The sequence below is a fragment of the Nanorana parkeri genome, unplaced genomic scaffold (genome assembly GCF_000935625.1).
Source record: "Nanorana parkeri isolate BGI_ZX_2015 unplaced genomic scaffold, ASM93562v1 scaffold3, whole genome shotgun sequence".
Classification (NCBI taxonomy): Eukaryota; Metazoa; Chordata; class Amphibia; order Anura; family Dicroglossidae; genus Nanorana; species Nanorana parkeri.
The window spans coordinates 5,826,511-5,848,997 of NW_017306271.1; the positions used below are offsets into that span (position 1 = coordinate 5,826,511).

The following is a 22,487-nucleotide window of genomic DNA, read 5'->3' on the forward strand; positions in this document are numbered from 1 at the left end:
CTTACATCACAGATTAGCTGGTTCTGAGTAATGGCTTCCCTAAACAATGTAGACCTATTCTGTGCAAAAGAACATTTAAAGGGAAACTATAATATTTGTGGAACATTTGTTTTAAGCTTTACAACCTTCTAAAAAAAATTGTTAGTTCTGAGAAAAAAATCCTTAAACCTCGAAAAATTACTACTTTGCTTAAAGGAGAATAAAAAAGCATCTCCTGTTCAGAGAGGCAGACCGAAGCTGTTCATAGAAATGATCCTCACCTGATTTCGACAATTTCAGATCTATAACAGCAGGTAAAAATCCATGAACCCATCGAACTCCTAACATATAGATTAGGTAGGTGCAACGGTGGTCGACGGATGGCAATCGTCTCTATGCACAAGTAAGAATATGGACACCAGCACCGGTAGCACCAAGAGTGATATGATGCATTTATGTCAATATATAGACGCATTTGATCTGCATCGGGAGTGCCGGAGTCCATGTTCTTACTATAACACTACATGTAAACCTCTCTCAGGGAAAAGGATCACTCAGACCTTTCTGAAATTTTTTTTTTCAGATCACTGTCCCTCTATTCCCTCTATTCTACTAAACATGTATGCTTGGAAAAGGCAAGTATACATTTGCATGCTCATGCAAGTCAACTGAGGTTGTGAGAGGTTGGGTCTTGCCTGGATGTGTACTTGTATGACCTCCACATACTTTGACCCACTCTCCAGCCCCGCCTAAGAATCACAAGCTTTTTGTATAATGATCCAGCCCCAATGTTGCTCATAGTCTAACCTATGGTGACACAGTGTTCTTTGTTTACTTTTAGTAAATTTTGCGAATGGACAGCAACTATATTGGGATGCACTTCCCTGCCCCTTGCATTCACCATTATAATGTTTAACTAATAGGAATGAATAGTTCTCACTATAATGATGAGGGTCACGGAAAGCACGCCCTATCATTTAGTGAATGCCCACTCACAGAAAACAGTGAAAGGACAGCATCTGAGGGAATAGAGTGCTGGCTGGGAGCTGTAGTCTACCAGAGTCCTGCTGCAGCTCATTGTTACACTGGTGATGTACAGACCTGGAGCTGAATGGTAAATCTCCCTTTGCCTCCTCTATCCACTTTTTCTAGAGTGTATTTCACAAGATATACAGGTGAAACTCGAATAATTAGAATATCGTGCAAAGTTCATTTATTTCACTAAAGCAACTTAAAAGGTGAAACTAATATATGAGATGTACTCATTACATGCAAAGCAAGATAATTCAAGCCGTGATTTGTCATAATTGTGATGATTATGGCTTACAGCTCATGAAAACCCCAAGAACCCCAAATCCACAACCTCAAAAAAGTAGATTATTACATGCAAACAATAAAGCAAGGATACATAGAACAATATCGGACCTCTGAAAAGTACAAGCATGCATATGTACTCAGTACTTGGTTTGGGCCCCTTTTGTAGCACTTACTGCAATTACTTTTGCACGATATTCGAATTATTCGAGTTTCACCTGTATACATGCACACAATAGAAACTTAAAATCCTATATGAAACATTCAATATGTATAAAATGATGGCAAGCAAATGACCTGCACCCACTCCAAAATGTGTCCCATTCATGAACAGGAACTGCATTAACAACATATGTTTTCTCTGTTAAAATGACAAGCTCAAAAGACAAATGCTGAAAAGCTACTGGAAATGTATACTGTACATGTCAGTAGCATCATTTATTGTAACAGGACTGATTGATTGGTAAGAAAATGACTTTTATGAGCCGATCCCTTATAAAGTTGCTCTTACCATGTACATCAAATCGGTGGCCCTGGGGGGTGACCGGGGAAGGGGAGTTTGGCAGAGAATCAAATGTCATATCGGTCATGTTCTCATCTGCAGAGTTCTCTGAGAGGCGAGACAGAAGAGGTGGGCGGCTTCCTGACATAGTCCTGACCCGACTGCTGCCACATTTCTCTTCTATGCCACGCACCACTGTCTTGGCAGATTGCTGTAACAGAACAACAGTGACTATTAGAGAATACTGGAAGTTTACAAAAGATTGCTGCAGACTACTGTCATGTTCTAAGAAACTGGCAAGCTTCCCCTTACATGCTGTATGCAGCGGAAAGAAAAACCTTTGCTGAAACTCGGTCCTCAGGACACTATGTCTTCCTTCCTTAGTAAAGTATTTACTATAAACTGCAGGTAAACAACAGGTACCTGAGCTGCTCCAAGAGTCAATGGATCATCAGTGACCGCTTCCAAGAGTTGGAAACGATAACTAAGGGGGTTATTCACGAAGCTGCCGAAGGATCTAGCCGTAGCTTTGGCTGATCCTTCAGCTAGCTTCGGCCCCAGGACCCCTTCGGTTCAGTAGCTGGTTACCAGGGGGTGCTGTAACCAGGGGGCGCTGATCTGTCAGTACCATGAGAACTCAGCAAAGTTTGCTTTCATATCACCTCCGGCTCTGCTGATCGGTTTCTTTTTTTTTTTTCTTCTACTTTTTTAAACAGAGGCACCGAGCAGAATAGCCGAGCCAAATGTTCGACATCTACTAGAATAGGCCGAACAGCAGCGAGTAGCCTGCCGGAGGTTCGGCTCAGCAGATCCAGATGTTGGATCGGCTGAGTCAAACTCCTTCTGCACTTCGGGTCGGCCGAACATGACCCGAAGCCCCACGAAGCAAGCTGATGTACGGCTGACTTCAGTCGGTGTACAGCGGAAATCAGCCGTACAGGCCTGAAGTGAATACCCGAACAGCGTTCGGTTCACTTCACTTCGGGTCAGTTATTCACACGGCTGCCCTTGGCAGCTTTGTGAATAACCCCCTAAAATGTATTACTTTTTCATGAAAATGAAACAAATCAAGCCAAACTGACCCAAGGCCAGTGATATAGAAGAGAAAATCAAAAGCAGATCTCAGAATTGCATGATTCAAAAGGACACTGCCTGATATTTCACCACCTGCAGGTCTTGGTGACAGATCACCTCCTGTAGAGCTATTCATAAAACAGGTATTTACCAACAACTTGCTGCTGTTTTCCATAATGGATTTCTCCTTTGGTGAGTGGTCGAATGGCGTCAGCCCCATGCTTTTACAGATTTTGTTGCAGGCATGGGAATGGAAGAACAAAGCCATCCCTCGTACCCCTAAACAAAAGTAGAACAATTCACTATGAAAAAAAAATCATCAATCAAACATGCTTCTTTTTAACTCTTAAACTTGAGAGAGTCCAGAGAAGGGCAATACAATTAGTAAGGGGGCTGGAGTACCTAAGCTATGAAGAAAGACTACAGAAATCAAACTTATTCACTCTGGAAAAGAGGTGTTTAAGAGGGGATATAATCACAATGTACAAATTGTTTAATGGTGACGGCAGAATCCGTAACAAACTGTTTACTCTAAGGTCCCTAAAGAAGATAAGAGGCCACCACCGGAGACTTGTGGAAAAGAGGTTTAATCTTAGAGGATTCTTTACTGTTGGAGCAGTAAAGCTGTGGAATCTCTTTACCAGGCAGTGGTATCCGCTGAGAGTATAGACACATTCAAAAAACCTTTAGATGTCTTCCTCAAGGAATACAATATACAGAGGTATGGGAATTCTTAGTAACTAATACATGCACATACACACAAACACACGCACATTAAACTGGACAGACCTTTATTTAACCCTAACAACTACATAACTATTTAACTCACTCGTTAGTAATTAAATTAGTATAACATAAATTGGATCATTTTTTTCTAAATGAGTAAGAACAATAAATCCCTACCTGCCATCTTAATTAGATTTCTTTGTGTAAATTTCATCCATTCTCTTGAAACCCTAACTATACCCACAAAATAAATAATAATTTCAAATAAAAAAAGCTGACTGCCAAGTGATGCTGGAAAATGCAAACATTCTCTATGCTCTACTCCCTAAATCCCTATGTGTCTTACTCAGTTCCTCTGTGTTCCTAGAGATAAAAGTGATACTCTGCTGCAATTACATAAAGTGTGACCTATATAGTAATGTGTGAGTTAAAAGTTATAATAGTTTCATTAGAAGACTTGATGATGGTTAGGTCATCTCTGACAATCCATACAATTCAGCGCTGTAAAAGAAGCACATACGCACAAACGATGGGGCTTGATACTTCTTTTTTTTTTAAACAGAATTGTTTATTCAGTGCATCTATGAGAACTGAATAATCCTGTGTGCATTTTCCCAATAATCTCCACATAATCTGTCTTTTCCCCTGCTCTAAACGCATCATGGCAGATTAGATCTAATAACCCAAATACAAAGATCCTAAATACTAGAAACTTCCTCAGACACCAAAATCCATCTACGGGGAACCAGTCACATTTTTGTTAATTTAACACAACATATATAATCATATATTGTTTACTTAACACAACATAAATAATAATCATCCTCTTCACTTTGATTAATCAACGTTTGCAGTCTATTCTATCTTATAAATATATTCAAGTACCTTAACTATTAACAAAAAGGTATCGTATATGTGTATCACTTGGCTGTAGATCCTCAAATCATCGCTGGATTGATGCTGACTGCACCAATTCTGGGATGATTCGTGGATCTACAGCCGACTGATACACATATAAGATAAATGGTTAAACATAGAGATTTTGCTTGAACCTTTTATCGAAAAAAATCATTTTAGACTCCAAGATTCTGGTGTGGCTCTCCTGTTCATACCTCTTGCTACAATTTTGTTTATGGCATACACAGAAATTGAACTGTGTGAATTGACATGATACTGGAATCTTGTCAGAAGGAACTGTATTCTTTATGATGGGTTAAGATATGCATATGAAATCAACATTAGGAAAACCTGTGTAAAATACAGAAGTAGAAAGGAGAGCAAGCATCACTAGTCCTTGATGCTGGTCCTTATCTCTACTTATGGATGGCTGTCCCTGTAAGATGCCTAACGGGATGGACTTCAGTTCAAAACGGAGCTTTAAAGTTGGTGTGCAGACATTCCAATAACAGTCACTTGCCTTCCTTGTTCCTGTGCAGGCACCCATCTCTTGTGACCACTTTCAGGTTTTGCCTAGAGTGTGACAACCATATCACGTGACTTTAGTGTCTATTTAAGCTTGAGCGGGACAAGCTGTCACTGCTCAAGCATTGTGTCCCTATCAAGGCAGTACTCATGGTATCTGAGCTCCTTACATCCTGTGACCAGCGCTCCAGTGTTTCCAGAGGCTTTTATTACTGTGCACTCCTGTGTCTACTGCCCCAGTGTTTGCAAAGACTCCTCTTACGGTGCACTCCTGTGCCCAGCACCCCAGTGCTTCCAGAAACACCTGTTACCAGTGCAGCCCTGTTTCCAGGACCGAATGCTTTCAGAGACTTTTGCTACCAGTGCAGCGAACTACCAATGCAACCTTGCCTCTGGCGTTGTCCTGTTATCAGTGCCACTGGTCTGACCAGTACTTTCTTGTACCTTCTGTGCCACCAGTGCCATCAATTTTAGCTGTGCTACAGGCTACAGTTTTCACACAACCTCCTTTTAGAGCTTTCCTCCATGAGTACCTGCTGAGTAACCTGGGGGTAGCTTACAGCTCATTCCAAACTCCCGTGAGGGGGTCCCTGATGGAACACCAGCAATTCATCCCTTAGACTCCACTCTCCTGGAAAGCAGTCCACACCCACAGTTCATGACAATAACATAATACAGAGGCTGTCTAGGTTGACATCCTTTCAAAAATGCTAGTATGCTAGTGGTCTCTGGCTTTAGTAATTTCTGAGTCACAGACCCAGAGAAGTGACTCAAAAAGTACTGAGAGCAAAGGGTCAAGAATGGCCATTTGTTTTAAGTGAAGTGTGGATTTAGGTCCTCTTGAAAGAGACTCATAAGAGTCGCACAATAAAACTATTTCAGGAAAGCAGATGCCTATAAAGAAGAGACTGCCATGGCAGCATCCTGTAGTGTCATGCAAGCCGATGAGGGAAACCACTGCATTCAGAGGGAGAAGAAAGTATTCACAGACCCAAATGTATGAAATACCTGCAGAAGCTGGGGAACAGTGAAGAGGTGTTATTGTAAGTCATGGGCCACCACAAAGGTAAGTATAGATGTGGTTTTTTTTTAACAGAGCTGACCTTCTTTTACAAGTAACTCTGTGGTGACAGGGTCACTGTAAACACAGGAAATAACATTGCAGGATGCAACTTTATGAACAGTGTGAGATTCATAATGCACTTTACATTAAAGAAGAACTCCAGGCAAAAATGTTCTTAAAGGAGAACTATGAGGTGAGTGCTTTTCACTCACCTCATAGTTCTAGCCGACCTGTGACAATGAGACTGTCACAGGTCGGCTCAGTAGATCGGGAAGTGAGCAAACACATATATCGTCGCTCGCTCACTTCTCGATCCTGTCACGGCTCTCTGCCGTGACAGGGGAGGGGCTGGATTCCCCCCTCCAAGCTCTGACCCTCCAGTACTGACTGGTGGAACGGATGGGGGAGGGTACAGCTGGCTCTGCCTCTAGATAGGCAGAGCCAGCTGTCACTCAAGCAGCTGGCCGAAACCAGACATAATTGTCGGGATCCGCTTCAGCTGCGTCGTCTCGGTATACCGCGAGCTGTAGCTTGCGGTATACTGAGGTTAGGGTGATGGGAGGACACTGGTTTGTGTCCTCCCGTTACCCTAAGGAGAACTATGGGGAAAAGCTCTAACCCCATAGTTCTCCTCTAACCTTTGCACTGCAAGGGTTAAGTGCTCATTTCCGTCTAGGGACAAAAAAAAATAAATACTCACCTGAACTTTGGAGCCGTCTGGCTGTTAGGCTGGTCCCTGCTGCTTAGCTCCCCCTCCGCTCCAGCGGTCTAAGGTCCTGTGAGTCATCACGTCCTATATGGCCAGCCGACTCTGAGGTTCAGGTGAGCATTTCTTTGTTATTTTCGTCTCTAGATGAAAATGAGCACTTAACCCTTGCAGTGCGGGGGAGGTAATAAAATTTGTGTCGGGAGTTCTTTTTTAAGCACTAAAGATTCTGTATTTCACCAACAGGCAGAAATAATGCAGACATGGAAAACATTCTTCTGTAAAACGCAAACAGAACCATAGATGTGACAAGTAGACGTTCTAGTAAAATCCTTGCCAGACCCCTGAGCAGGGTTACAGCAGTAGCTTCCATATAATGTAGTCCCCACACTTTTCTAGAGACCTCAGCCCAATGTTATTACACAGTGCAGCTTTCCACTGTAATACAAGCATGAAGAATGCACCATAACAGAAACATACCTAAGTTCCCATCTCCAAAGTCAGTTCCGCTCTCCGTGTGGATTTGAGGATCTGTGTATAAATCTCCAACTCCTTGAATGTCAACAACAATCAGTTGATGTCCTGATCGTTCAAATGTAAAGTGGCTGAAAGCCTAGGAGGAGAAATACAGTACTGGAGATGAGAAATGTGCAAATAGACAGTAAACCATATACTTCACTACAGGGTCAAACAGTGATCTAAGGCCAGTAATTTTGCTAGGAAACATAATGAGAAATATACATATTATCTAAATATATCACAAAAGTAAGTAACAAACACACACACATGTGTATATATATATATATATATCTTAGGGATGCACTGAAATTTAATTTTTAGACCAAGCTGTCCATTCATAAACTGAGGTTATAGTATGAGTTACTATGTCCACAATCATGAATGAAGAGGAAGTGATGTAGATCACTTCCTCTTCATTCATAACTGGGAACACAGCATACTATGTCCTCAGTTATTTACAAATACTCAGCAACCAGTCCTTATCGCTGAACACTTTTACTCCGCTCTCCATCTTGACCGACTGGATGCAGTGGGGCAGTGCGGGAGGAGAGCTGGGCCTCCTGTGACAGCTGACCGCTGATTCCTCACCACACCACCCCGCTTGGCCTCCTTAAAGTTTCTCTCTTCCCAGCTGGGCACCAGTCTGTGTTCCCTCTGATCCATGCTGCCTCTGCTGAAACAGGCGGGGAGAGCAGCGGGGATCTGAGAGGACACAGACCGGCACCGAGCGGGGAGGGAAGAAGCTAGGGATACGCTGAACTTTTGGCCACATTTTAGTCCTTTATGGTACTTTCTGCATTTAGTCCAAAGTACAATTTTCGGCCGAAATTTCGGTACATTCCTAATGTATATACACACACAGACCAGTAAAAAAATATTCTACTATCGATTATTCCACTTAAGCATTAGAATTTTGTTTTACCATATAAGCCTGATAATGGTCAAGTTCACAGACCAATAAAAGGTAATAACTGTGGAAACAAAAGGAAAAATACCAAAACACAGATTTCATCATTTAGGTGGTTGGTATGAACCAGTAGTAAGTTATGAGAACTTAAAAAATGGCACCCCCTGAAAAATCCAAAGCTAAACTGCCTGCAATAGCTTACATCTCCAGCAAGTTTTGAGTCCTAACACCTCTGTCTTTCCAAAGCTGCTCTCTGACAAAGTCTTCAGCATTCAACAATATGAGAAGTGTTGAATGCCCATGTCCACCTGACCCCATGTCACTACAAGACTCAGAAGTAATGTATGGCACGATGGAAGGAACCAGAGCAAGCAGAAAAGGATTTGAAGGCTTTGTCAATGGCTGCAGCACCTGAAGATAGAAGTCTATGGACTTGCTGATTAATGCAGAGGCAAGTATTTACAGAGCTATTTTTGGGATAATTTGGAGGAAGCAGCAGTCGCTTTAGCTCATGTGACTTTGGGAGCCCAGCAAGAGGCAATGTGCCTTTCTGGTATACTTGCTGCTAAACATAGTTCTCAGGGTCACATTGAGAACTGTCCAGTATATAACTTTTTTGTGCACACAACACTCAGGAACTCAAGGCAGAAACAGACAGATGTGAAAACTGTCAGCTTTCTGGACCAGTCACAATATAGCAATGGAAAGGAGGAAGAACTTCACAGAAAGGGATGGAGGCTTTATGTCCCTTGGGCTGCAGCATGTTAATGAAATGTGGCCAGGTTTCTAGTTGAACACCCAGAGATAAATGCTACTTTTACAATTAAGTAACGTGGATGGGGTCTAACAGACTTTGATGTAGCCTACCTGTGGGGTGAGCCGAATATTGTCATCTCTAACGAATCCAGAGTTGGAGTTATATTTGATGTATTTGCCCTCAATGTAATGTTCAAGGTGGAACAATGGTTTTCCAGGTCTGTCCTTCATCTCAAGGATACACATCTGCATGATGTCCACCTGTCAGTACAAAACCAATAATTACTCTACAATAACAAACCATGCACAGAGGTTGAAAGGAAGATCCTCATCTGAGATACTCTGGGGCATATTTTACCTTTGCTGGCTGTAAAAAATCTGCTTTGGTCAGTCAGAGTCACACTATGACAAATTCATACTGCCTGGGTTAATAATGAATCCTCTGATCAAAATGTTCATTAATTAGAGATGCACCGATACCATTTTTTCCAGACCGTCGTCAATGTACAGAATGTACACATTTAGTCAAATCCTGCTTTTCAATAGAACATTTCCAATAACAAAATGTATCACAAGACATTTATTTTCAGTTTTGTTTGTTTTCAATAGTAAAGCTGCACACTGTTACATTACAGTTTCTCATATGTTTTACATAAGAAGTCAAAAACATAAACAGAAACTATTTTTTTTGGATTTCCTGCCTTTTGCCAAAATTGTCATACTGACAAAAGACACATGTGCATTTGTTGATAAAACCTCAATATAAATAAATATCTGAATCAAGAGTCAGCTAACAAACAAAAGATTGGCAACACTCAAACACCAACAACTGCAAAGTAATCACGTAACTGATATCTACACAGGATCTTGCTGGCAGAGGCTTGCAGCAAGACCTTGTCTAAAAAAATAACACAGTTAATGATCATTAAAGTGCTTTAGTAAACACACATTTAGACATGTAAAACAGAAATATAAACCCGCCGATCAGCGTGTTTTTGTGTGTTTTTGTAAGCTAAGACTGCTTTTCATTGGACAACTGAGAATGACATGAAAACGCGCCTTAAAAAGATATTACATATGAACAGAAAACACCTGTAAAACACGCTGAAACGCGCATAAAAATCCCACAAAAAAGAGCTAAAATGCTTTCGCCCTAGTGTGAATGGGGTCTAAGAAATATCCTGGAACGTATGTACAGCTATGTCCTTGTTCCAAAATATAAATACTATATAAACTATATAAACAACATACTGTGTATGAACAGGCTTCTCCTGTGACTTCTAATGACACACGCAGCATACACATGTGTCACTTATTATTATTTGCAGTTTCCATGTCTTTTATATAGATAAGCTAAAGATAATAAGTCAAAGAGCAATCAGAGAAGAGTCTTTCTTCTTGTGAATACTCTGTTATCTACAAAGTGGGACTGATTAGATAGGGATAGGCCCAGTCTCATTGCAGACAGCAGAGCAGGTCAGACTAGCATATGAGGAGTCTGGTCACATGCTGCTGCAGCCATTCTCCTCGCTCTCACGCTCACGTTTCAGGAGGAGCATAATATAAAATGTAAACATGTCAGCGCACAATGTGCTGCCTCACGTATACCACGTCTCAGAGAGCTGGAAAAGAAAACTGGCTAGTGGAGTTGTTTATAAACTGCTGTACAATATGTACGATGCCCCGGAGAATATCAGCTGTCAGTTCTCACTCGCTTCCATTACATGCTATAACTGGAGACACGCTGTATGATTCAACATAGTAGGAATAACACACCCAAAGTGAAAACAAAATACTCAGCAAATGCATGGCCAAACATGGATACTTTCAACCATGTTTACAAACATGTGAACATGGGAAATAGGTGCATGTACCAGATAATAAATAATAGAAGGGGGTATAATATAAACACAGTTTTGGACAACGATATAAACACTATAAGAAATGGGGTACATGGTAGATGGCCCTAATGATCACAGAGCACGCCTTGAAGCAAGGGGCAGAAATCTCTTAAAGGAACTGGGTGTGAAAATACATTTAGGGCCCATGTATCAGCAGATGGGCTAGTGCGTTGTGACATCCCCAGTAGTATGCGTGGTATGGCACACTGGCAGAGCTGTCGCTGTTTAAATTTTTTCTTTTTTTGTGGAGTGTAATATGTGTACAGTCCATTCAAGTTCCTGCACGGCAGTGTGATATGCTGCACTACCGTGCAGAGATCCGCGGTGGCATGCAGTGTGCGGAGACAGAATGCAGAATGTTTGCATTTTATCGCAGCACTCTGCCCATTACACCCGCACTGTGGTGTAAATGGGACACATAGAAAACAATTGTTTTCTATGCCTTCTTGCAGTGACTTGTATTGATCCGGTGAACTACAACGCAGGTCCTCGCACTATGTGTGAACGGGCCTTTAGCAAATTAAGCCCTGCGAAGTCAAGCTTTTCAATGAACACATGATTGTCGTTCATTCAGTTCCTAACAGCTCTGCACTAGCATCAACTTAAAGTATCACATCAAAATGAAACTACAATTTCCTATCAGTATCTGAACCTGAATCTATTTACAGCATCTGAGCTATGCCAAAGATCAGTTGATTTGTGCCAAATTTTAGCATTCTGGGGTTCTTATGGCAGCTTATTTATACATATTCATTTTTAATAATATAAATGTAAGTCATTTATGTAGTGCTTTCTTCCCTGGGGACTCAAAGCGTTTATGAAATTGTTGTTGGGTAGAAACACCATCAAACTGGTATCAGGCAGCCATATTCACAGATTATATAGGCAGGCTCCGATCCAGGTTTACAATCATAAACAGTGGTTGTGCTTTACTACTTTTTATCTCAATGCAAGTCTATAAGTCACTAACTCTTTTCCCAATGTTGTTGCAACAGTTGTTTGCTTAGATAAAGAGTAATTGAGCTCCTGAAAGTGACTGAAAGTTTCTGTTTTTTGGCTAATCTATGAATCTACTTAATACAAAAACAAATACATGGAAGAGTGGGATTGTATAAGTGAGCAAGTCATATCCAAATTGCAATACGGTTAATGTACTACTACTACTACTAATAATAATAATAAAATAATAATATTCATCATCATCATTACAGTATGTGATCACTTAATATACCCTGATCTAATGGTAGCACTGTCCACAATATTAGAATCAGAACCTTTCCTGTACTGATTTTGATTCAGTACAGTGAATTCTGATTGGCTTCTTTAGGTTACAGCTCTTTGCTCCATGGAGTGTCCATTGAATAAAGTGCATCATCACTCATAATAATGAGAATAATCTTAACTTATGGAGGAGGCTAATATCAAGGCAGTTTCGTGTACTCAAACTGGTTGCACTGAAGAACACACTAGGTCTGCAGACAGGTCTGCCTGTAGTTCAGCTTTTATATCACTTTGCATTACACTTAAAAATTAATACGTTATAAACACAAAATGCTAGTTGATCCCTATGTTGTTGTTTCCCTGATTTAAAATGACCTTTGATCTGTTTTGCTCAAGCCCTAAGCGACAAGTAGGTGTGATAAAATGTGAGTAGAACACAAGGTCATGAGTTACATTTCTGACTCTCTCACCTGTCTGCCAAAAGCTGTGTAAACTAATTCATTACATTACTGTAGCTATACAAATATTACTTCATGGTTCATAGTGCAACAATAGCAATACGTAACAATTAATATCTTCACAAAAGATAGGGCTGGATATGTACAAAAAGGAAAACAAATCGGGTGCCTCCTGAGGAACAAAATACGGTAATCTGGATTTAAACTATGCCCGGGTAAAACAATCATCTGACATGGGGCAAAAATAGCAATTTAAAGCTACATGTACAGTATGTAGAAATCTGGCATAGTTACCAATAGGGATGCACCGATACCGATACAAGCATCGGTATCGGCGGCGATACCGAGTATTTGCATGAGTACTCGTGCAAATACTCCAATACATAAACAAGTACCTGTGCCGCGTCCGCCATCTTCAGGGACACGAATCCGCCGCACACAGGACCTCCATCGCGTCTAACCAACATTGCAAATAAATAAATAAACTAGGAGGACTAGGATAAAACAGAGGTGGACTTCATATGCCTCCTGCCATAGCAAATTGTGTGCTTCTCCCTGCCTGTTGGGGCTTTGTTGGGAACATGGGGGTCTGTGCACTTTTGTTGGTAAATCCTAGATAAAGGGATACCGGGCAGCTATCATCACGTGAGACAGGTTCTACCCAACATTCTGTTTCATAGGACTGTCCATTTTTTACCTTAATTATAAATAATATAAAGATAAATAAGCCCTCTGCAGCTGTCAATCACTAGAAGGGGACCTGATGGAGAACTTCAGGTCCCCCTCTGCTGATTGGCAGATGCGGCCGGGAACCGCTAGGCGACCCCTGGCAAATCGTCATTCGACCCCCAGGTTGAGAACCGCTGCTCTACTATATTTGCCATGAAAACAACAAGTGCAAGACAAAAGTTTTAGAACCCTTTCACACAGATGGAGTCGGCTCCGCTTATCAGGGGTTCCATGAGCAGATCCCCGGCAGAATCGGAGCCACTTTTGTGAAATACGTGTGCGTTCAGTTTTTACTCCATGGAGCTTAACAGACCTATATTAAGTCTTTGGGAAAGTCTAGATGGATTCACATCTATTTATATCCACCTGCCTATACACTAACATTGAGCTTCCGTTCAGATACACCTGAAAAACCTGACAGGCAGATTTGAACGGGACACCATATGAAAGGGCCCTAACACTGAATATCTGACTTGAGATTTCTATCGCATTCTGTTATAAGGTCACTCCGCACACCCATGATGCCTTTTACTCTGAATAATTCAAACATGCCTATTGGAAGGCTAAGGCTTCATGAAAAGTCTGAGTGTGGCAGCTCAACTTTTATCCTGTTTCTCAAGTCTGGAACTGAAAAACCTTAGGAAATAGGGGATTTTGGCTAAAAGGTTAATGGCTGGAAATCAGCTGCTTGTTTAAAAAAATGGCCAATCAGAGCACATTTTCTTTAAGGCTCTTTTCATATGATTTTATACCCATGTAGAATTATATTATGCTGTAAAATAGTAATTAAAAAAAAGTGCACAGCTATTTCCGGAGAAATTCGAGAAAAAAATATTTTTTTTTTAGGGAAAGTCTCCTATAAGATAGCAAACCTTGCCTTTTTATGTTCAGGTCCACTTTAATATTCTTTGAACAATTTCCCTAACACACAGAAACCAGGACTGTATCTTCCCTGTCACACGCCACCAAAAGAGTGTCAACGGTGCTCCATCTAGTAATAACCGGATCTTATGGCTCTATACAGCACTAATGTCAAATAATGCATGGAGACCCTCGCCATCCAGATTCATGTGCTTGTGTAGTCATTCCAGTGCTGGAAAACTCCCTACATCCTGAACATTTAAAAACAGTTAATAACTCCATAAACTAGCAGCTTCTTGTAAAACAGGCGGTGCATGCCTATTAACATGAATCCAAATAGAAAAGCAGAAACTCCAAATAGGAGCATGTGTGTGGTTTTTTTTCTAAAAGCACGTACATAGCAAGACACAAGTTCAGTTCCAAGGACAAGAAACGAATCCTACCTGCTTTGGTGGTTTATGCCGGTTGTACTCCTCCCCCCATAGCTTGGCCTCCATTTGGAGTCGGACATCTTCAAAATATACATCTCTGTCTACAGTCTCTAAGTATCGCTTGGCTACATAATTCAAAGCACCTTTCCATTGATGACTGTGGGAGAAATTAGACAACTTCTTCCTGGGAATTTGGAAAAGTTACAGAAATGATTACAATGTAAGAATACATCATCAAAAACAAGACTTCTGTATGGTTTCTCAATGTTGTATTCAGAACATGGACCGTTGAATGTTCTTTTCTAGGAATTGTGGAGAGGAAATATATCTCTACAATTACTTTCCTATCTACAAATGGTGCTGGCTTTGTATATCTTCTTAAGAGTCCAGCAGAAAGGTTCTCATGCAGAAATTCCTGACCTTGTACCCACTTTCTTGGAGTCAGGAATCTCAAGACCTGCACATATGAGGTGGTAAAGCTGGAATAATGCCAGTCTGACTACTGATCCTTGTGTTACCCCACTGCCCATTGTTACCCCCACCCCAATCTCACACAAACACAACCTCTGCACTGCCAATTGACATATTATTAGGCTGTGCTGGGAGCTGCAGAAATGTGCTAGTGACATATTGGTTGGGGATAGGGGGACCACCAGGAGGCAGACACAAGGATCCAATATGCTCAGAAGTGACAAGGGTGACTCCAGCAGCACTTGTGAATCTGTCAAAAAAAAGGGATACATCCGAGTCCCCAGAGGAGCCAATATGCTCCTCTGGGGACTAAGACGTACTTATGTGCTTCATAGCAGTAATGCAGCACATAAGTGAGAAGCGGTGTCATGTCCTCTTTAAACATTATATACATGCTGGGTACAATCTAACCAGTATTTCTTGAACCTTTGGCAGGTATGCAGTCAACATTTGTAAACAATGAAGCATCAAATAGGGATGTAATATAACTTATTTCTGCATCATGTAATAGGTCATTAATTTAAGGTAAATTGCTGTTTATTCACATTAGAAAAACCAAACAAAATAATGCAACCACACAGTATTGAATTCTCTAGGATCTTATCAAGACTGTAGGAAAGAACTGGTATCTGGTTTAAAAACCTGTTTGGAGTCATTGTGTGAGCATTTAATAATTTACAGCTAGCAATGTTGAATCTTCTCATTCTTGGTTCCCTTATATCTGAGTTAGGCAGGCCATACGCTGTTAGAATTTTGGCTGATTCTAACAGTGGGTGGCATTGGCAGCTTGACAAAAGTTCAGTGAGTAATCGCCTGTTGTTGAAGGAGCCAGGCCAAAAACCTTCAACCAAACAGGGACTGCATCCAATCCGATGAGAGCAGCAAGCATTTGCTGTTAAAATGCAAAAGCTGCAGTGGGGGATTCCTCCATCCATGCAGTTTACCATGGATAGACATATCAGTCTGATTTTTTTCCCTCAGCCCAGAGGCTAAACAAAAAAGTTCTACTAGTGTATGGCCATCTGAGGTTTCAAGGTCCTATATAAAATGAAGCCCCTAAATATGCTATGACCGACCACTAAGATGTCTCTTCAGAAACACTTTATAAAGTGTGGTCTAATGTCTCAGTGATATACAAATATGGGAAACAAACAATAAATATAATAAATGTTGATAGTAGCCAGTAAAAGGAGTGAACTTCAGTAAATTAAGCGAAAGTGAAGGAGCCAATGAGATCACATTTTATGATTAGAATATAATTTGTTTAACTAATAAGGGCAGCAGACAATTTCTTTCCTCTGCCTTTAATATGAAGTCCCATATGTGGGCACATATGCCAAGTAGAGCTACGTGGTACTTCATCCCATAGAAACTCCCTTTACTGCGTGGCCTCATCGGGACTGAACAGTGACTTTTGTCGAACGAGCTGGGCCAAAAATCTTTCGCTGAACAGTAAACGCAGTCAATCAGTTGTAGTCACTGTTCCAGTATTTTGACAGTGACGGGAGTTTGCTGTGAGAATACAATAACTGCAGTGGGAGATCCGTCCATCTGCACTCTTTAGTCTACAGACTGAAAAAAAAAATGTAATAGTGCATGGCCAGCTTTACTTCCATTAGTTTATTATAATACTGTACATTAAAAAAACTACAACAAAACATTCTTGTTGATAGAAAGAACCTATACTTACGTCCTGTAGCATTCCCTCATAGCACCTCGGCCAAATGCCTGATGTAAATAGAAACAATTGACATTAATAAATGCATTAAGGCTTATGAATTCTATTTGAATGTCCTGTATTGTAAGATGCTATTAGCTCATTATTCCTTAAAGGGAAACTATAATACATTTATCGCAAGATCTTAATTTGAGCTACAACTCCAATGTTTACCCATATACTCTCTACATCTTGCAAACTGTATATCGGGTATAACAGTATAAATTGTACTAAAACAAACAGAACTAAATAACAATCATCTCAGGTTCATGTTCATTTTATATATCATAAAGTACTACAGTTAAAGTGGAAATAAAGTGACCTATTAAAAAATTGCTGACAGGCAGGTTTATTCATAGCAGAAAAGGCTGTGTAAAGTTGGATATACACGAAGGCATGTTTTTTGTTCAACCTGCGGGCTAAACGCAAAAAATATAACAGATTCCTCCATCCACACTAAACAGCATGTATGCATGAATCTCCTGCTGTATGCTTTGTATTCTGACAGCAACGGGGATGCTGCTGTCAGTATACCCAAACAGTGATGACAGCTAATTGACTGCCGTCATTGTTTGCCTGGAGATTTTCCATTCAGCTCCTTTGATCTTGTGAACGAAGGATGCCGAACCAAAGGGTGGCGACAGGGCCACCCACAGTGCAAAAACCATCAAGAACCAGACAAAATTTGTACAGGGTATAGCTGGCTTAAGTCTTTTCCAGCAAATAACTTCTACCTGCCTGTCAGCAATTTTTCTGTGCACTGAGCCGCACATGTGTAGTTCAGTGCACAGACCTGGCATGCTGAGGTAAGGTAATGCATGCACACGGGTGTTACATCATGCCGACTGACCAATCAATAGGGTTGAAGATGCTGAACCCAAAAGAAGACTGGGTGAAAATGGCGGCCTTGGCATCGGAGGGGAGAGAAAACAGTGCCGTAAATGGAGGGGAATGTTTATAAGACAAGTCGGCCATAATGTGCTGAAGTTAATGTGTTTACTTACACCTAGGGGGGACCTTAAAAAAACACAAAAACACTTTACTTCCTCTTTAAGAAAAGTCCCATCCAGATACAAACTACAGACCTTAATGAATAAAAGGGTATCATGTAGAAACTGGTTGGCAAAGTACCTCTGCTGTTAGGTAACACAATTCTTTCAGAGTCACAAGATTATAATCAATGTCACTACATCTATTATATACATTGCTTAAAATCAATTTGGTTATATTAAAAGCTGGTGTTACTATTTCACCACAGCCACCAATCAGATTGAAACTTTCACTACAGGTCTGAAGATGATTGGTGGCTGAGTAAAGTAATAGATCTTAGTCACAGATACAGAGAGCCATGAGCGACTTCAGACCTACGCTGTTACAGTTACATTTCAGCATCTTCTGCAAAACAAAATGATAAAACTGAGATCACTTACCTGTGAGGCCATTTTAATTAGCACATCATCTTGCACCCACCGGCCAGACACAGCGTTGTACCTACAACAAAACAACAAGCATATTACAGCACAGCACAATACTCTATGTGTAAAATGAGTCTTTTCAATCATTTAAGTTCAGCACTAAAAAGGATTTTAAAATAATTTCAATTTCTTTTCCATTGTGTATATATTTAATTTTGCATCTGAAAATACCTATTTCAGCAAGTATCTAGAGAGCTAAGATACAGTCTTAAACCCTTTCGCTGCCAAGGCCATTTTTTTGCACACGCTATAGCCACAGTTTAGACCTGTATGCATTAAGTTAATGTACTATAAAAGTCAATAGATACCCAAGATTCCCAGGTTAAAAATTCTGTATGTCCGTGAACCGGCGAGAAAATACGGTAACCCCAAATTGTCCATAGGCAACACAGTTTAGAGATATCCATGAATATTGCTCCTAGAATTATTGCTAAACTCTGGAGCACCCAGCGATACCTAACATACGTACGTAGGAGCACCCGACACAAGTTTACGTTAATACGCACGTGCTCACGGGGGTCGGGGGACTTTATTTTATTTAATCTTATTTTTTTTAATAGCCCCCTATGTGATAGCATACTAGTGGTGACAGATACTCTTTAAGGTCTATTAGGCCCCTAGTGTCACTTTTCCACTTTAAAAGGAGCTATCGGAGCACAGATTGCACTCCAATGGCTCCTTGTCCTGCTTCTGCAGCCGAGCAATGACAGCTGAGGGACCAGAAGTGATGCAATCAGCATAGCTTCCGGTTCCATTCAGCGTGGAGGAAACACTCACTACACCAGGCCCCTGGAAGCGATATGGCAGCAGCTCAGCTGCCAGAATCACTTCCAGTGTAAAGTCGACAGTTGGTCTTACACATGAAAACACAGTTAGTTTGATTAAAGAGGCCCGCTGCCAGCAACGTATGACATATGAGCATGCAGAGCTGAATGCTGCTGTGATTTTTTGTGAAAGGGGGTAAAGGTATAAAGTAACATGAGAAGCAATCTATTTTTTAGAGCCAGATGCATCAACATCATTACAATGCAATTGCCCTTAAAAATGTTGTTTGACTGAAAGAAATTATTAACAGTCATATACACACAGAGTTGTGACAAGGTCACCACGCCAATGAACTCATTTAACTGTCTGCCAAAATTTGGGCTAATCGCCTAAGACTTTTGACAATGACACTGTGTCTCTGCATAAAAGAATGGAATTCTTGCACTTACTTTTCAGTGTGTATTTTTTTGGTTGTTGGCAAAATAAGGGATTCTGCAATTGTATGTGGGTTCATAGTTTTGCCAGTTAAGAAAGAGGTTTCTAAGGAATCCCTTTGCCACCCATGCCTGATAGTGATGAGCAGTAAGAGAGTATTTCCCACAAGCCACACTGATTGTTGGTGTGCCACAGCTTGGTGTTGCCATTCAAATTTTTTTGCACAAATTTTCTTTTGCTTTAGAGCTGCGTTCCAGAGGGTTTGGCTTCTGGAACGTACTGGAATGAAAGCCGGCTGGCTCCCTGCGTTCAGCGTGGCGGTGCATTGAAGTTAATGGCACCGCAGCCACGCCGCCCCCACCTGGAACACAGGCACATTAGTGCCTGCGTTCCGTTCCAGTGTGATCTGCAAAAATAGTGCTTGCAGTATTTTTGCAGAGCGCACTGGACCGAAACGCAGGCACTAATGTGCCTGCGTTCTGGGTGCGGGCGATCGCACTGCGGGCGGGGGGCGTGGCTGCGGTGCCATTGACGTCAAAGCACAGCCCCGCCCCTGAACGCAGGAAGCCGGTGTTCTGTCGAGAACGCTGACCCAGTCGAATTTGCCAACCTCACCATCTACGCTTGCGCACACAGCGGGATTAACAAGGAAACAGGGATTTATTTACAAAGTATTCTAATTGTTAATTGTGGCCTTCGATAATATGTCATGTAGAAAGCAAGTATGTCATCCATGGCAGTAAATGATGAATGGCATTTTATGCACATTCTGAATTAATATCGTAATATTAACTGATATTAATTCATTTCATTGAAAAAGGATAACAAAATACTGTCAGTTTTTTAGCACAGGTTGAAAACCACTTAGGAATTGTTTAAGAAACTCACATGGCACGAGCCCTGTAATGAAATCAGACAGCCTGCATGGCTCAGCATAGACAGACTATGAACACTTCAAGAGGCCAATGCTCTCAGCAGCACAAACATGTCATGCTGTTCTATTTTTGGCCTGTTTAAGGGCTCTGTATGATGTTACCCCAGCAGCTGAGCCATATCTAAGCAATGACTATATTTAGAATAATCTTGGCCCACGTTCTACAATGTTAATCTAAGAAAATACATAAATAATAACTTTATTAAACCATTCTAAAGCACACGTGGTGCTAGTTCAGGTTGGGCTAAGACACCAGGAAGGGCTGCTTACAGCTGAACTGTTTACCCAAAATACTACTGTGTTATCAGAGAAACAGCAGCCCACTGTGTATCAGAACTGTATTTGGGAAGATGTACCTGTAGTGCACAAAATTTAAAGCATGCAGCATTCCTGTATAAGCTTTTCTTCCATACCAGACAGGTCTGGGCCATACAAAAAAGACCAAATCCAGCAGCCATTGATTCCTTGGAGATGTAAATCTCCTATACAGCCAAAAGATGACTATGTTTTTGTGGTCTGCCTTCTAATAATATTAGAAACATGAAAAACATCAGTTCTGCAGTGAAACCACATTGCGTACATAAATTGTATAAAAATGTAGCGTCCTGTCCCTAGCTGGCTGCATATGTTACCTAAACTTTTTTAACCATAAGGCTACGTGTCACAGTGAAGCATTCCAAATTTACTGGGAACATTCCTGGAACTCAACCAGGTTTCTGAGTATGCAAGCCAGCCTGCCACTTAACATGCAGACTTCTAAACACAAGTCTCTGTATTAAATTTCAAGGTGCAATGTGAGCAAAACAATACCTTGTATAGCATAGTGGCATTTCAGCAATGCATGGCTTTAAAAATGTATATTCTAAATGCTCATTGTGCCATTTAGGATAGCCTCAAGAGCTGGTGAAACATTTTATTCAATGGTGTTTATTTTATGAATTAACAGTACAAAATACAGTTGGAGCATTTATGTGACTTTTAAATGCCAAAATATTTGTAATTCTGATTAGCCACTCTTGTAAATACATGCTCCTAAAACACTGCAAAGTCAAGTTGGTGACACCACTGTTTACTGTTGTAGCATTCTGTGCCAGTTGCCTGTTAAATTAGTTATGAACAGAGATGTATTAAGGCAGAAAAGAGCCCTAGTCAATGTAGCAGTTTTGCCCCCACCCCTCCATTGACATTGATAAGGATTACAACAGGCACAGAATAGCTGCCCCATTTGCACTGTCTGCACTGACATGGCCACCCCATTAGACACCAGCTGCCTACAAGTGCATTCTCTCTTGTGAAATGACAGGCAGGTGCACAGCTTTGAGCAACTGCACTATTCTGCTAGTGAACTTTAGGAGCATGAAGGTTGTGGCTGGACTCCCTTGACACCCCCCAGGCTCTAGGCTCCTGCCTTGGTTGCCTTATGGATGATTGGGCTCTGGATATGAATGAGCATCATCTCACTCCTGAGACCCTTTGTGATGCACCTTCATTGTCCATTCGGGAGTCTGGCAGTGGGTCAGCCATCCAACTGAACTGCCGTAGAGTAAAGTGAGTTTTCAACTTTAAAGCCCTTTAAAAAAAAACAAAAACAAAAAAACGTATGCCAGCAATGTACACCGAATGTACATGAAGCAGGCAGGAATACTTTGATTACAAAGCTGGCTAAACAGAATTACAAAATGTTTGGTAAACAAGACAATTCACATGTATCCATTTAACTGTGTTTTATATCTATGCCTGTAGTTTTATTTTTTAATATATGTATCTGGTGTAGGTCATAAGGAGGACGGATTACCCTCCTGCCATGTCAGGCAACAGAGTGGGATCCACAACCTCAAGAGTCACCTAAGTTCACCTGCATACTACTCTCCAACTACTGTGCTGAAATCTCTTATAAGGTAGCAAGAGCTGAAACAGACCTGTGTCGGACTGCATGCTCTGTTTCTATTTCTTCCAAGTGGAACTCAGCCCATGGGTCAGGCATCTGCTTGGCTTTCTGGATGGCATTTCTCCAGGCCTCCTGTGTGTGCGACAGAGACAATTACTTTAGATTACACCCAGGACTGAATGATAAATTCTGATGAGAGGGTAAAAAAAAAAAAATATATATATATATATATA

At 41.0% G+C, this 22,487-nt stretch overlaps 1 protein-coding gene across 3 annotated transcripts in view; it reads right to left on the reverse strand.

Moving 5' to 3' along the window:
* EEF2K (eukaryotic elongation factor 2 kinase) overlaps positions 1-22,487 on the reverse strand; it is a 61,383-nt gene that overhangs the window by 21,965 nt on the left and 16,931 nt on the right. For 2 of the 3 annotated variants that reach the window (XM_018568090.1, XM_018568018.1), the window contains 8 exons: positions 22,286-22,386; positions 18,188-18,248; positions 16,731-16,768; positions 14,582-14,753; positions 9,080-9,229; positions 7,267-7,399; positions 3,021-3,148; positions 1,805-2,006 (listed from right to left, as the gene is read on the reverse strand). In XM_018568090.1, coding sequence (XP_018423592.1) covers positions 1,805-2,006; positions 3,021-3,148; positions 7,267-7,399; positions 9,080-9,229; positions 14,582-14,753; positions 16,731-16,768; positions 18,188-18,248; positions 22,286-22,386 — 985 coding nt within the window. The remainder of the gene's footprint in view (positions 1-1,804; positions 2,007-3,020; positions 3,149-7,266; positions 7,400-9,079; positions 9,230-14,581; positions 14,754-16,730; positions 16,769-18,187; positions 18,249-22,285; positions 22,387-22,487) is intronic. The other variant, XM_018568158.1, reaches the window with a different exon arrangement.